General features: G+C 45.9%; 1 protein-coding gene across 1 annotated transcript in view; it reads left to right on the top strand.

Annotated features, from left to right (window-relative positions):
- The window catches only part of RGS5 (regulator of G protein signaling 5), a 101,336-nt gene extending 88,676 nt beyond the window's left edge, over nt 1-12,660 (top strand). Inside the window, exons 4-5 of the mRNA XM_045028768.1 lie at nt 465-631; nt 5,701-12,660. Of these exons, the coding sequence (XP_044884703.1) occupies nt 465-631; nt 5,701-5,862 (329 nt within the window). The 3' untranslated portion in view covers nt 5,863-12,660. The remainder of the gene's footprint in view (nt 1-464; nt 632-5,700) is intronic.
- The last annotated feature ends 457 nt before the right edge of the window (nt 12,661-13,117 follow it).

The raw sequence follows: 13,117 nt of genomic DNA, 5'->3' as shown, positions 1-13,117 counted from the left end.
GTCCCAGAGCAGAATTGCGAAAGTCAAGCAGCTGAACAATGCTGGGCTTGTTTGCTGAGGACCTAAACATGTCCATAACTGAAAAGAGCTTGTTTGTGAGGTGAGAGAAGATTGGGTTTGGATTCTGTGATTGCTCACAATGTACGGAGAGCTTGAACATCTCTGGGTTCTGCAGTACTAATTGCATGAAGGGATCACTGTGATCAGACACAGCCTCACAGGTCAGCACAACATGGTCTTTGCTCTGTGCCGTGTCATAACATGGTGATATGATCTCACATTGTCAATGCAAACACCTTGAACAAAGGTTGGGTCTGGCAGAGCTGGATGTGCATGGTCTGGGACGGCTCCATTTCCCTTCCACTCTCAAACTGCCCCAGCCATGGCAAATTCATTTCTTCCAGCTGATTGTACTGGGGAGTGTGATGTTGAGAGAAGCCTTTCCCAATTTTCTCTCTGAGCAGATGGGCTTGCCAGCTTCAGGAGCTTCCTTAGATCTGAGTTCAGTGAGGAGAACATTGAGTTTTGGATTGCCTGTGAAGAATACAAGAAAATCAAGTCCCCCACCAAGATGGCTGAGAAGGCCAAGAAAATTTATGAGGCGTTCATCCAGACGGAGGCACCTAAAGAGGTCAGTCCAGTCAGAGGGCGATTGATGTGGAGAGGGATGGATACATGACACAGGTACTGATAGCACCAAAGCAGGTTGCTCACACTGTGCTCACTTGAAAGCCACATTGGCATCTTGTCTAGACCTGAAGAGCCATAGAAAATGTGCAAAAATTGGAACAGATTCCAACCACCAGGTCTACAATCCAGAGGCATGGCCAAGGGAGCCTGCAGCTCCCAGCATGCAATTCAGCAATTGTACAGAGAGAAGGGTCACTGTGGCCCATGCCTGGTGGCTGCACTTTGGTCACACCAGCTTCCATTCCTCCCTAGAGCTATGGAACTGGCTTACACTGGTAAGGAACACATGAGAAATGTGCATGTATTTAGGTATGTTGTGATGCCAGCAACAGCTTTATTTTTATAGTGATGACTCTCTAGTTTACCTGTCTCTCGCAGACCTGTCTTGCTCCATCCACACTGACATCTCACCTGTCTCTCTGACATCTCTCAGGGAAATGTAACACAGCCTAAGTGGTGCTCTTCATCTTCCCCCAAGCCCTTCCTTCTCCCCACTGTCACCCCAGACTACATCCCTAGCTTCCCTGTCACTCACATTGGTAACCAGCATGTCACTTTGACCTGGCCCTCACCCAGACCCACACATCCAAACTGTGTCTAAACCTCACTGCTGTGGCCCCTAGGACACTGGGAAGACCCAGCCTTACCTACCTATAAAGTTGATAAAAGCTCTTGTCCAAGCCCCTTGCATCTCCTGCCTTGATTATTATGATCTCCTCCTCTTGGACCTCAGGCCTCCAAACTAACACTCACAGCTATTCAAAATGCTGCTGCAGGACTATCTCCTAACCCACCTGCTCCCTCTTTACTTCCTTCCCTTTGTCCTTTCTCCAAGCACAAGGCTTGTCTCCACCTTTCCCCTCCATCTCTTAGCCCCATCCGGGAGATCTCATCACTTCCAGCAGTGCCGGGACAGGTGCAGGAAATCCACTGATCTCTTTCTTATGGAGAAACCCTATGGCCCAAAGAAACAAAAAGAGTGGGAAAAGGCAGGACAGGCGACCTGGGAAGCTGCAGAGGAGATGTCACAGTTGCCCCTCTGATGTCTTGTCTCGATGTATATTCCCACACACAAACTATGGCAAGATGACATTAAAGTTGAGAGTTCCTGCTGTAATGTTGTTTCCCTTAAATTACCAGTAATGTCACAATTATCCCCAAACTAAGTATTAATCCATGGCAAAAAGCTATGGTAATGCATAGTTATGGTTGCTTGGTGATATGTTGTCCCATGGCAGAAAGCTCAGTTGCACAAAACTCAAATGTCTGAAAATGAGGAAATGCAGAGTTAAGGAATCCCATGCAACCTTACCTCTGCCCAGGGCTGGCTCTACTGTTTTTGCCACCCCAAGCAGCGCGCCGAATTGCTGCCGTGGACGGCGGGGGCAGTCCATGTGCCATTAGGGAGGCATGTGCATTTCCGTGGTGGCGGCAATTCGGCAGCAGCTTCTGTCTTCAGCCAGAATATAGAAGCTGCCTCGGAATCGCCGCCACTACAGAAACGCGCAAGTTGCCCTAACGGCACATGGACTGCCCCTGCCGTCTGCGGTAGCAATTCAGCACGCTGCTTGGGAGCAAAAACCACACAGACTGCCACCCCTTGCAGATTGCCGCCCCAAGCACCTGCTTGGGATGCTGGTGCCTGAAGCCGGCCCTGCCTTTGCCCCTCTCTCAGCAATATCCGAATATGACCCATTGACACACATACCTTTCCTCTGCCAATCCCACAGTTGATTAAATGTACAAGTGCTTCATCTCCATTTACAACCCACGGGACTGGTTAGCAGTAGGTTTAGATACCCTGGGGCAGACTGCAGTATCAGCCTACTCATCACTGGCAAGGTTGGGTTTGGACCTGCTGCCTTTGCCTACCCCTGGGCTGCCCTCTGCAACCCCCAGTACCTGATGGCCTTGTGCTAGGCAGCAGCCTGGGGCTTTCCAGGCTGGAGCTCCCCGGCTCCTCTGCCTTTCTCCAGCCCTGCTTCACTCAGGTACCCGGTCTAGCTCCCTGCAGCCAGGCCCATCTCCCTCTGTAAACAGAGAGAGACTATGTCTGCTCCTGGCTTCCCTGCCTTTATACGACCATCTGAGGCCTGATTAGAGTGTGGCCCAGCTGCGGCTGTTTCCCCAATCAGCCTAGTTGCTTTTTCTCTCTTGCTACAGCCCTCTCCCAGGGCTGTCTTTAAACCCCTTCAGGGCTGGACAGGGTGCTATACACACCAAATTGCAAAAGAATCCAACTACAGCTAAACATGTAGATTTTAGAACGGTCAGAGTTTAAATAGATGTCATGATGGAACCTTAACTATAGTGCCCCTTCCTCCCCCGCCACTATAATAAAACCAGGACAATCAGAGTTAAGGGAAATCTAAACACATTAAGGGAAGAATTACACAGCTCTTACCTAGCATGCTCTGTTAGAGGGCTTTCCCTTCTCCCTCCCACTTTCCTGGTTCTTGTCATGCAGACAGCAAGCAGCAAAAGACCAGAAGTCCGAAGTGCAGCCAATGCAATGTTTATTGGGGTTGCTTTCCAAGCAAGCATATTCCGAAGCCCTTCACACCAGTCAGGTTTATCTCTGATAGAGTCTGTTCCCCAGTGTTCCATTCCAAGCTCTGATGCCACAGAGCATTTACCCCATGTCCGCGTTCCCAGCTCTGATGCCACAGAGCCTTGCCTGTGTCCCTGTTCCCCATTCCCTAGTCCCTGTTCCCATTCCCCTTAGCAAGCATGATTCCAATTTCCCTTCCAGTTCCTGTTTGACCCCAGTTTATATAGTAATATTCTCAGCTATACCTTAACCAGTCATTTTACTGAAATTTAACTAACTAATCCTAACATAGAATCATAGAGTCATAGAACATACTGTAACATAATTCTCTAACCAATTATATCCCACTACCCTAATTAATTTACACCTAGTAAAATTAATTATACAGCAGACAGAAACAATTAGAGAACCAGACAGATTAACAATAGAAAAGTGGGGGCCACAAAGATAAAACAATGCAGAAATGAGGGTTTTACAAGCACAATCATTGATAAGTGATTTCTTGCCTCACAGGATGCTATCAAACTACGTTTTCTTTAACCATCTTAAGATCTGTTTCTTTATCTGGTGGTGATGGGCATATGAGGACAGGATTGTCTTCCTTAACAGCCCAATATCACCTTATTTCAATGTGACTGGTTTGGGATGTGAAGATGTGACTGTATGCTTCCCAGCTTATGGATGCCCCTGCTACTTAGCCAAAGGCCTTAGCCTAAGAACAAGGCCTCAGACTATCCTAGTGAGAGAAGGCCCATACATAGGCAGACTGTGATTTTGATTCTTTGTTTTTATACCCTTGTAACTAGCTAAGTGATAAAAATACACCTGAGTTCTTAAAGTATAGGCCCTTACAGGCAGGCCTGAATATCTTATATTCTAACACTCTCCATCCCACAGTGCTTTAAAAACCAGGTCAGTAACATTAACCCCATTTTACAGATGGGAAAATGGAGAGGGACAGTAACTTGCCTCAGCAGGTCTAGAACTAGAACCAAAGTATCCTGAGTCATAGTCTAGTGCACTATCCACCCAGCCACAGTATTGGCCTCTAGGTAGTTTGCCAGCTTTAACTTTTCCCTGCAGCAATTCCATGCAATGATGGTAGAACCGGGCTGAAAGCATTTTAGATAATGATTTTTAATGTAGGTTTTGTCCAGGAATTTCCTTAGCTTTGAAAAATTATTTACAATTGCATACACCGACTTTAAAGGAGAACCCCAAATGAGAATACTGGAACAATGCAGTATTGGTCAGAAGATGATAATATGCAGCATTGACATTCAACTACAGAAAAATGGTTTAACTTCTAAGGGCAGATTCCCCAGGGTGCCAAATCAACACAGAGAAGTCAGAGCACACTAGCCAGTTACACAGGGAGTTCAGCTGCTTTGTATCACCGAAGTAGAGCAAAGCAGCTAAAGTGCACTGCTGAACGTGCCCCCTAACTAGCAGGTTTAGAGAGCGGTGTCAGTGCGATGGCACTCTGTGCAGGGGGAGACGGGGAGAGCCCTGTCCTAGTGTTTCTGTGCCGTAAGGCTCCCCTGTGCTCTTGTCTTTCCAGCACTGGTGCCCAAGCTAGCATTCTTGGAACACTTGAAGAACATAGGTCCGGTTTCCCTCAGACCACTGGGTCATTGTAGTGAATAGGATTGTTACATGCTTTGTACATGGATTGTAGCTGTAGAGGCAAAGTGGTGACTGATAGAGTTACCTCTAATAGCACAGTAGCTCCACTTGTAAGAGTTGCCTTTGTCTAATCATAATCATAAGGATATAATTATTATTATATAATATATATATTATTATATATAATAATATAATATAATTATTAACTAAATCGGATTACAAACAGATTTCTCCAGATGCAGCCTGTGCACAAGATTTCAATCAATTTATCAATATGGAAAGTTTAACATGTCTGTATTATTCCATTATTAACAACATTCTGGACAAAGAAAAGACCAACAAAATGGCAAAATTTCTTCAAGGACCCAGTATATATTAATTTTAAATCATAAACTAATGAAAGGGTTTTCATATGAATTCCCAGAACATTCCTTCACTTCCAGAGAGTTGGTGCTGCAGTTCTGGAGAGGGTACATTCTATTTTTCATAAAAAGAACAGGGGTACTTGTGGCACCTTAGAGACTAACAAATTTATTTGAGCATAAGCTCTTAAGCCTGTTCTTTTTGCGGATACAGACTAACACGGCTGCTACTCTGAAACCTGCTATTTTTCATACAGAACTAAGAGGCTGAATCCCTTCTTTAGATACAGAACAAAGCTCCACCTGAACTATGGAGTCAGGACTAGCGCCTCCCAGCACCAATGAATCTGGCTTTGATCATTTACCTTGCTGTTTGCACATCTGTATCTGGATAGCACAGTGTGGTTCCCACTCTCTTGCTTAGGGCACCGAGTCCTTGTCCTGTTCACTCCTATTGTGTCCTCATCACAGGTGAATATCGACCACTGCACCAAAGCTGTGACCATGAAGAACTTGGTGGAGCCATCAGTGAGCAGCTTCAATGAGGCTCAGAAGCGGATCTTTGCCCTGATGGAGAAGGACTCCCTGCCCAGATTTGTGCGGTCAGGGTTTTATCAAGAGTTAATCAAGTAGCAATGTAGCAAGCCTGTGCACTGCATCCCCTGCTAGGCACTCATTGTGAGCCATGCCTCTTTCCAAATCTCACCTTTAGTCTGTAGCTGCTTTGCCTTAAAGATACCAAACTGAGAAAGCACTCAACTGCATTTCTAAACTCCTTTCACATTGCTTTGGACTCTCTCCTATGTGCCAAGTGTCTCCTTTTCTACAGTCTCTTTCCCTGCTCCCTTCCCAAGATCCCTGTTATGAAAAAGCCCTAGTGATTTTATCCATTGGTCTTAGACTGCATTACTGAGAGTCATCTCGGCAGCCAGTTGACAGCAAGCTTGTCAAGAGTAGTTCCATGGAGGCTTGCACTCATCTGGTATGCAGGGCTGTGGCCTGTAGAGCTTATAGGTCCTAGGTCTTGTCCACACTACAGAGTTTTGTCAACAAAAGTTATGCTGACATACAGCAACCGCTTTAATTAAACTGCTGTTCCAAGTCCAGACTAGCTCCTTGTGTTGGCAGAGCACATCCACACTACCAGCTCTTGCATCGACACACAGAGCAGTGCACTGTGGGTAGCTATCCCACCGTGCAACTGGCCACAGGGTGCTTTGGGATAAGTTTGCAATGCCTCATGGGGCAGGCACAGCGTTACATGATGTAAGTTTCTCGTTCCATGGGCATCCTACTAGATTGCCAGCTGCTTTTCAACTAAAGTGGGTGGGGGTGGGAGGGTGTGTGACAGGATGTGTGTGTTGGGGGGGGGAGACAGAGTGTGTGTTGAGGGAGTGTATGAGAGAGTGGGAGTGTGTGTGTGTTGGGGGACAGTGAGTGTCTTACCATGCTGTCTTTGTAAGTCCAAACAATCCTGAGGTGGTGGTGGGGAATGTCCCCCCCCAAACAGCCCCCTCCTCCCTCCCTTGCTCTGCACAGCACAGCAGTCTCTCCCTCATCTCCCCTGCTCTGTCTGCCACTGTGTTCCTAGTAACAGGGAGAGCAGGACTCCATGTTAAGGGTCCTGTGATTCCCTCCACGTTCTCCCATAGCCTCTTGAGCCCACAGACCAATGATCCACCCCTCACCTGTACTAATGTCAAAGCTTCCCAGAGTTATGAAAGGGGAGGGGTGCATACCTGCACAGCAGCGGAGTTCAAAACAGTGAACAGAGTGGTCACAGCAGGCATTGTGGGATACTGGGGAAGGTTAGTTACATTGACATAACGAACAGCATGTCACTTTGTCGCTTTAACTTTGCCCCAAAATGCTCTCTGACTCTCATTGAGGTGGTTTTATTTTATTGGCAAAACAGGGAAGTTTTGCCAGAAAAAGTAGCACTGTAGTGTGTACACCTCCACTGTTCTGTTGATAAAAGCTGCCTTTTGCAGACAAAACTGTATACTGTACACAAGGCCATAGTGTCCAATGCTCTATCTGGATCTGAGCAGACTTTATTCAGATAAACTCAGATGAGAATCAGAGAAGCATCCATACTTCAATGTTTATCCAAAACAACCACATGAATGAGCTGCTAGACCCTATGTCCTCACCCATCCCTACTCGCACATCAGATTACACTGGTCTGATACCCTTGCTGTGACCTAGGGTGACCAGATGTCCTGTTTTAAAGGGACAGTCCCGTTTTTTGGGATTTTTTTCTTATATAGGTGCCTATTACCTCCCACCCCCATCCTGTTTTTTCAGTTGCTCTCTGGTAACCCTACTGTGGCCAGCTGGATGAACTGAACATGTGAAATACTAATGGCATGGAAAGGGAGTTAAAATACTCCTGTCTTCTCCTGCCCCGGCCCAAGACCTTGAAGTGACTGTGCTCTAAGTGCTAGCACTTGTGTGGTTGTGACAGTCTTTGAGGGAGGAGGTGTTCAACAGCAAGCCCTCCTGAATGAAAGCCACCTCAGTTCTTCTGAAGCATTTGCTTTCTGAGGGCCCTGACACTGAGTCTGAGACCAGCTAGAGACAGAATTAGCTCTAATTGCACTTTATGTCCACACACGACATGGTGGCTGCACAGTTAGTAACCATAGCCATGGCAGCAACAGTGTCTTGCCATGGCATGGCCATGACAGAGACTGCCATGCGGCTGCCTTCCTGGATCCTGGGACACACTGTTACTTGCAATGTAGATCCTGCACACCCCCAGCAAACTGTGTCCACATGACTAGTTTGGCCTGCCCTCTGTCCTCCCTGCTTTCCAAGGGGGAGCACAGCCCACTTGTTGCTCATTCAGCATATCTGCTGGACACAGAAGCACTATGGGGTTTTCCCAGCATGCACTGATCCAGTCACAGACAGGCAGCGTGGAAGGCATGGGCTCACATGGGTGTCACAAGATTGTTTTTGAAAACAGCTGCTGTGTGGACACAAGAAGGTCAGATGAGAATCACAAACTGGTAACAATGACAGTTCAATTCATGCCAAACCCAGGTACAGGGTGTAATTAGAGCTCCCAGACTGCACTCTTCAGCTATAGTAACACACTTCCCATTGTCAGTGTGCTGCGGGAGGCTATTGTGAGTGATAGGCCCTTCAACATACCACCTCTGCTGGAACAAACAACGTCCTTTTGAGCAGGAGACAGGAAGAAAAATAAAACAAACATCATTATCCAAAACACTGAGACTGCTGACTAGCAACCCAGAGCTCTGCCTGCATTAGATTTAGTGAGCTTGTCATTTCCAGAGCCATATACAACCCCACAATGCCTATGCACAGCCTTACTCAATGCTCCCCAGGTGTTTAGAGGTGTGTTTGACTCGTCACCATGGGTGTCCTGCTGTTGAAGGCCTGTCCTAGTTATTCTCTCAAGAGCAGCAAGCTAAAGTGAGAGTTCTGCACCAACCCAAAAGAGAAAGTTCATTAGAAGAGGTAAAACTTGTTGAAAGAACTTTACTAATAGAAACAGTTTGGGTCAATTGCTGAGAACAGCCCTGAAGAAAAGGCATCAGTGGAAATTGGAGAAATAAAACCCTGCCTTCTTGAACAGATGGCAAATGGTGCTGAGCTTTGTGCAGTCCATTTCCCTCTGTCTAGGCTCCTCATTCTGTTTAGATGGGGCATACATATTTGTATTGCTGACACAATTGGCCAGTTTGTGTTCAAGCAGGATGACAGGACCGGTGGGGCTTCTGGAAAGTGACAGACTTTTTTCATTTTGCAAAATATTACAGCTCACAGACTTTAGCCTTTGCCCTTGGTTCCTGCCCAGCTCAGCAGCCACCAGAAGTTGTGACCATGTGCAGACTTTCAAGGGTGGGGGTGCTGTGTGAAATAAAGCTGGGATCTCAACCCAGTTTCAAGCTAAGTGTCCATCAGAAGCATGATTGGCAGAAACTGGGCCCCCTGCTGGTGAAAAGGCCAGGGACTGACTGGACCTTGACATGAATGTCTTTTCTCCTCCGGGGGGTTTCCTAGGAAGCCTGCAATGCCACTGCTTGTGATAAGACTGCCTGTGGCTAAATACAGGACATCAGTGTCCACAGCTGACGATCCAGCATTTTTATTTTTTAAAATCAGTTACAAAACTCGCAGCAATCTGTTAAAATGGGCCACCCAGGCTCAGAATCCAGAGCTGGCAATCCAGAGCATGGGTGACTGCGTGCAACATGCAATAAAATAAACAATGGGTTTGCAAACCTTTTATACACTTACAAAAACTATCAAAAAATCATCCCCAAATATTTACACCTCGTTTCCATGGTGACAGAATAAAAATACATAGCTAGATGGGCTGAACATTCCAGGAAACAAACTCTGGTAATGCATTTATTTTTCTTTCTCTCAAGCAAATGGCCTGGGAAAGTTAAAGGCCTCATGACAGGGCTACTGCCTGGTATTCTCATTCCCTTCCCCTGTGTGAAGATGTAACCCCTCTGTCAGTCATCCTGCAAGGTGGTACAGTGGCAATATCACAATGGGCCCAACCCATTGCAAAGGTACCTCACACATCTTTCACCTCCCCGTTGAGAAAGTAAAAGGTTAGAGCAGAAAATATCCCACAACAGCAGCCTTTTTCTGTCTGGCTTTGAAGGGAAATAGGTTAGGAACAGAAATGGGGCTATGACCAAAACTGGTTCAGCAGTTACAATATAGGATAACCACGCCATCGCAGGGCCACATTCACTCCTGGTGTAATTCTACTGATTTTAGTGCAGGTATCTCAGAGAATTAGCTTGGTTCAGTATGTCATTGCATAACACAGATGGCCAGAATGCAGGCTCAAATGGGCTCCCAGCAGAAAGACTCCCGCATGTCATTCACTTGTTTAAGATGTTGCTGGAAAGACTGAAATGCCTCACAGGTACATTGGGAATTCAAATTTGTAATCGCAAGTTAACCAAACAAATCGTGTTTTAATTGGCAATATATTTAATCCCCTTCTCTCGCTTTCTCCAGTAAGACCCTGCCCTATGGACTGCCACCAATGGGTGACTTCTTGTTAGTTTAAGTAACCTCTTTAAGGTATCTGCACGTTTCCAGTTCTCTACTTAAAAAGTCATTCTCCAGGACGTATCTGGTTTGGCTGGTCCTTTGAGTGGTTGCTTAAAATGAACAGCTCTCTATATACATATATGCACATACACACACACACACAGATTTTCAGTCAGTTTCTGCTAGGTGTCCAAATTTGTTCATGCAAATATTACATGCTCAGCTGATTGTTTGCCTAGTTATCACATGTATGCCTGCAAAACAGGTACTTCAGGCCTAACTATCCCATCTGATCACACAAACATGCACGGGCAGTCATTCCACATCCAAAATTCAAGGCCATCTTTTGAAAATGTGATCCTAAAAGTCTGCTCTTGTAGCTGTCTGATTTGGATTCCAACACATGTAATCTTTCTTCCCTGAATCCTGCTGCAGGGTAATTTACACAGGAGAACAAGTTGGGCTGGGTTGGGTATTTATGGTGAAGTCAGGACTGTGCCTTGCACTCATTAAAAGGAAAGGGGGATGCCATAGGTATCAAGTGTGCCATAGGAACCACAGGCATCAGATGTACATTGACCATTTCCTGACAGTTGGAGCTGTGAAAAGTGCTGTGGATTATTTTGGTAACCACTGGTGAGTACATCCTAACCTGTGCTCTTCTACCAGATACTCAAACTTCTCAGATCTTCCTCAGTCAACCAGATCTCTCCCTTCATAGTGCTCCTTAGAAAATTCCTTTTTGTCTCATGAAAGCACAGTCCACTCATGTCCATAAAGACCAGATATTGGCTCTATTGGGACAGCACAGTGATGTGCTGGGTGGCCCTGTGCTGAGATGTGGTTTGTAGCCTAAAAACTGCTTTGGTTTGTGATGTGCTATCACAACCACCTCTGGTGGCACCTGGGCAGCAGGAAGCCTTGAGCCTGGGTTTGAGTTCTTTTGAAAGTATAGTCTATCAGAAACCCCTCCTGGCCTCCACTTCTGCTACATAAAGGATAAACCTCCTCTCCTAGATACTTAATTTTGAACTAGGGCCAATTTAGCCTAATTCTCTATTAGCTACAGAAGGGCCTGTGCAGTGTGATCTCAGAAGCATTTGGGATTTCTAAAAGCTGTGTTTGTGTAGACTGTTCACTTTGTTTATTCACTCTGGTATATAAACAGTCTGAAAGGTGACAAATGACACCATCTGATGAGGAAGTGGATAATTCTGAAACCCAAGCAGCATCTGCTATGGGACCGATACCATCTGTAATGTGTCTATTATCAAATATTTTATATATTCTCTGTTACTCGTACTTTTATTATGTTACACATATATCAGCACGATATATACAGCATTATATATCTGTATTCTTATATACACGTTATATATATATTCATCATGTTAACTTCACTTGAGTCCTTAGTGAGTCAGTGAATCAAAACATACAATTTAAATGCATGTTAGCTAAAAGCAAGATTGTTCACGTTTCACACTTGTCCATTGTCTCTCACAGCCATGAGCACTGAGTAGAAGTAGAATGGTTTCAGGTATTTTATTGAGCTAAAACTCAACCTTTCATTGGTATCTTCCTATCTCTTTTTTGCACTGTGTTGACATATTACTCCTTTATTGGAGCAGCAGCTATTATCTTTAGAAAAGAAGCAAGTGGATGTGTGCTGTTCTGGGGAAAGGCCAGTGGCCAGGGACCCTCTCCTGGCAAGGCAACCCCAGGCTGAATTTCTAGGTCTCTGGTCTCAGTGCATTGCTTTCATGTGAGTTCAGTGGTTCCAGAGTCCTGGCAGAGCACTCATCGGACAGAAAGCCCCTCTCTTGGCATGTCATGCTGCCCCAATTGCCTCCTGGCCATGGGTGTTGAGGCCACTTGCCATGTGTCTCTGTTAGGCTGTGTGAATTGCACCCTCCCTCTCAATGAGACCCATTCTCATTGTGCACCGTTAAAAACCTGTATCTATTCCATCGTGCCTGTGCTGTTAACTGACCTGAGCGGGCTGTGGAAATACCTTGTGCATCTGGTACAGAATCTGGAAAATCTTCAGGACCATAATCTCTTTAAATCTGCCCTCTGTACCCTGAAGAGGTTAACATCATGTAATGTCAAACCAAACCACATCCCACTACAAGAGGTGAACATCTGTGTGGGTCAACTCCCATGACAGGGCCTGTCTTGTAGGGTGCTGAATGGTTTCCCCCAAGCGGCTCTTATTCATCGAAACCCGTGGCCTCAGGCCTCAGTGCAGGATGGTACAAGGTGTGTGTCCCCCCGCAGAGGCATTGCCATGTCAGAGCAATGCAGGCTAGGTCAACTGGGTCTATTTTGTAACATGCATGTAACCTTCAATATAACCAGAATATAAAAATATTATCACTGGCATGGCTCTGTGGCTTGTTTATTTACTTCATCACTTTATGATCAAGGTCAGGTATCAGGCTTAGCTTCAGCAATGCATTTCCAGGACTTGGCTTTTACTAGAAAGGCAAATGAAAGCAGGCACAGAGCAAAGCGAAGCCCCAGACCTCTGCTAGAATAGAGAGAGAGATTTCCTGGGGATAAAAAAATGAACCAGCAACTACTGGAGATTGGCCTGCCCCAGATTCCTGGTGTGAGCCCCTTCAGCCCCAGCACACTTCAACTGGTAACCATAGACCATCACTTGGTAACTAAAGAATGGGACCAATCCTTCCCATAGTGATGGGTTTGGTCACAGAGACCGCCTTTGGACTATCACCTGACATGCTGGAATTACCTCTGAGCCCATTTTCCCTTATGGCTTGGGACGCCAGAACTCTGTCTTATTGAGCCAGACATGCTAGCCTGCTGCAACACA

The sequence above is a fragment of the Mauremys mutica genome, chromosome 8 (genome assembly GCF_020497125.1).
Source record: "Mauremys mutica isolate MM-2020 ecotype Southern chromosome 8, ASM2049712v1, whole genome shotgun sequence".
Lineage (NCBI taxonomy): Eukaryota > Metazoa > Chordata > Testudines > Geoemydidae > Mauremys > Mauremys mutica.
Note: the sequence above shows the minus strand (reverse complement) of the source record. Positions and strands in the feature narration are given on the sequence as shown.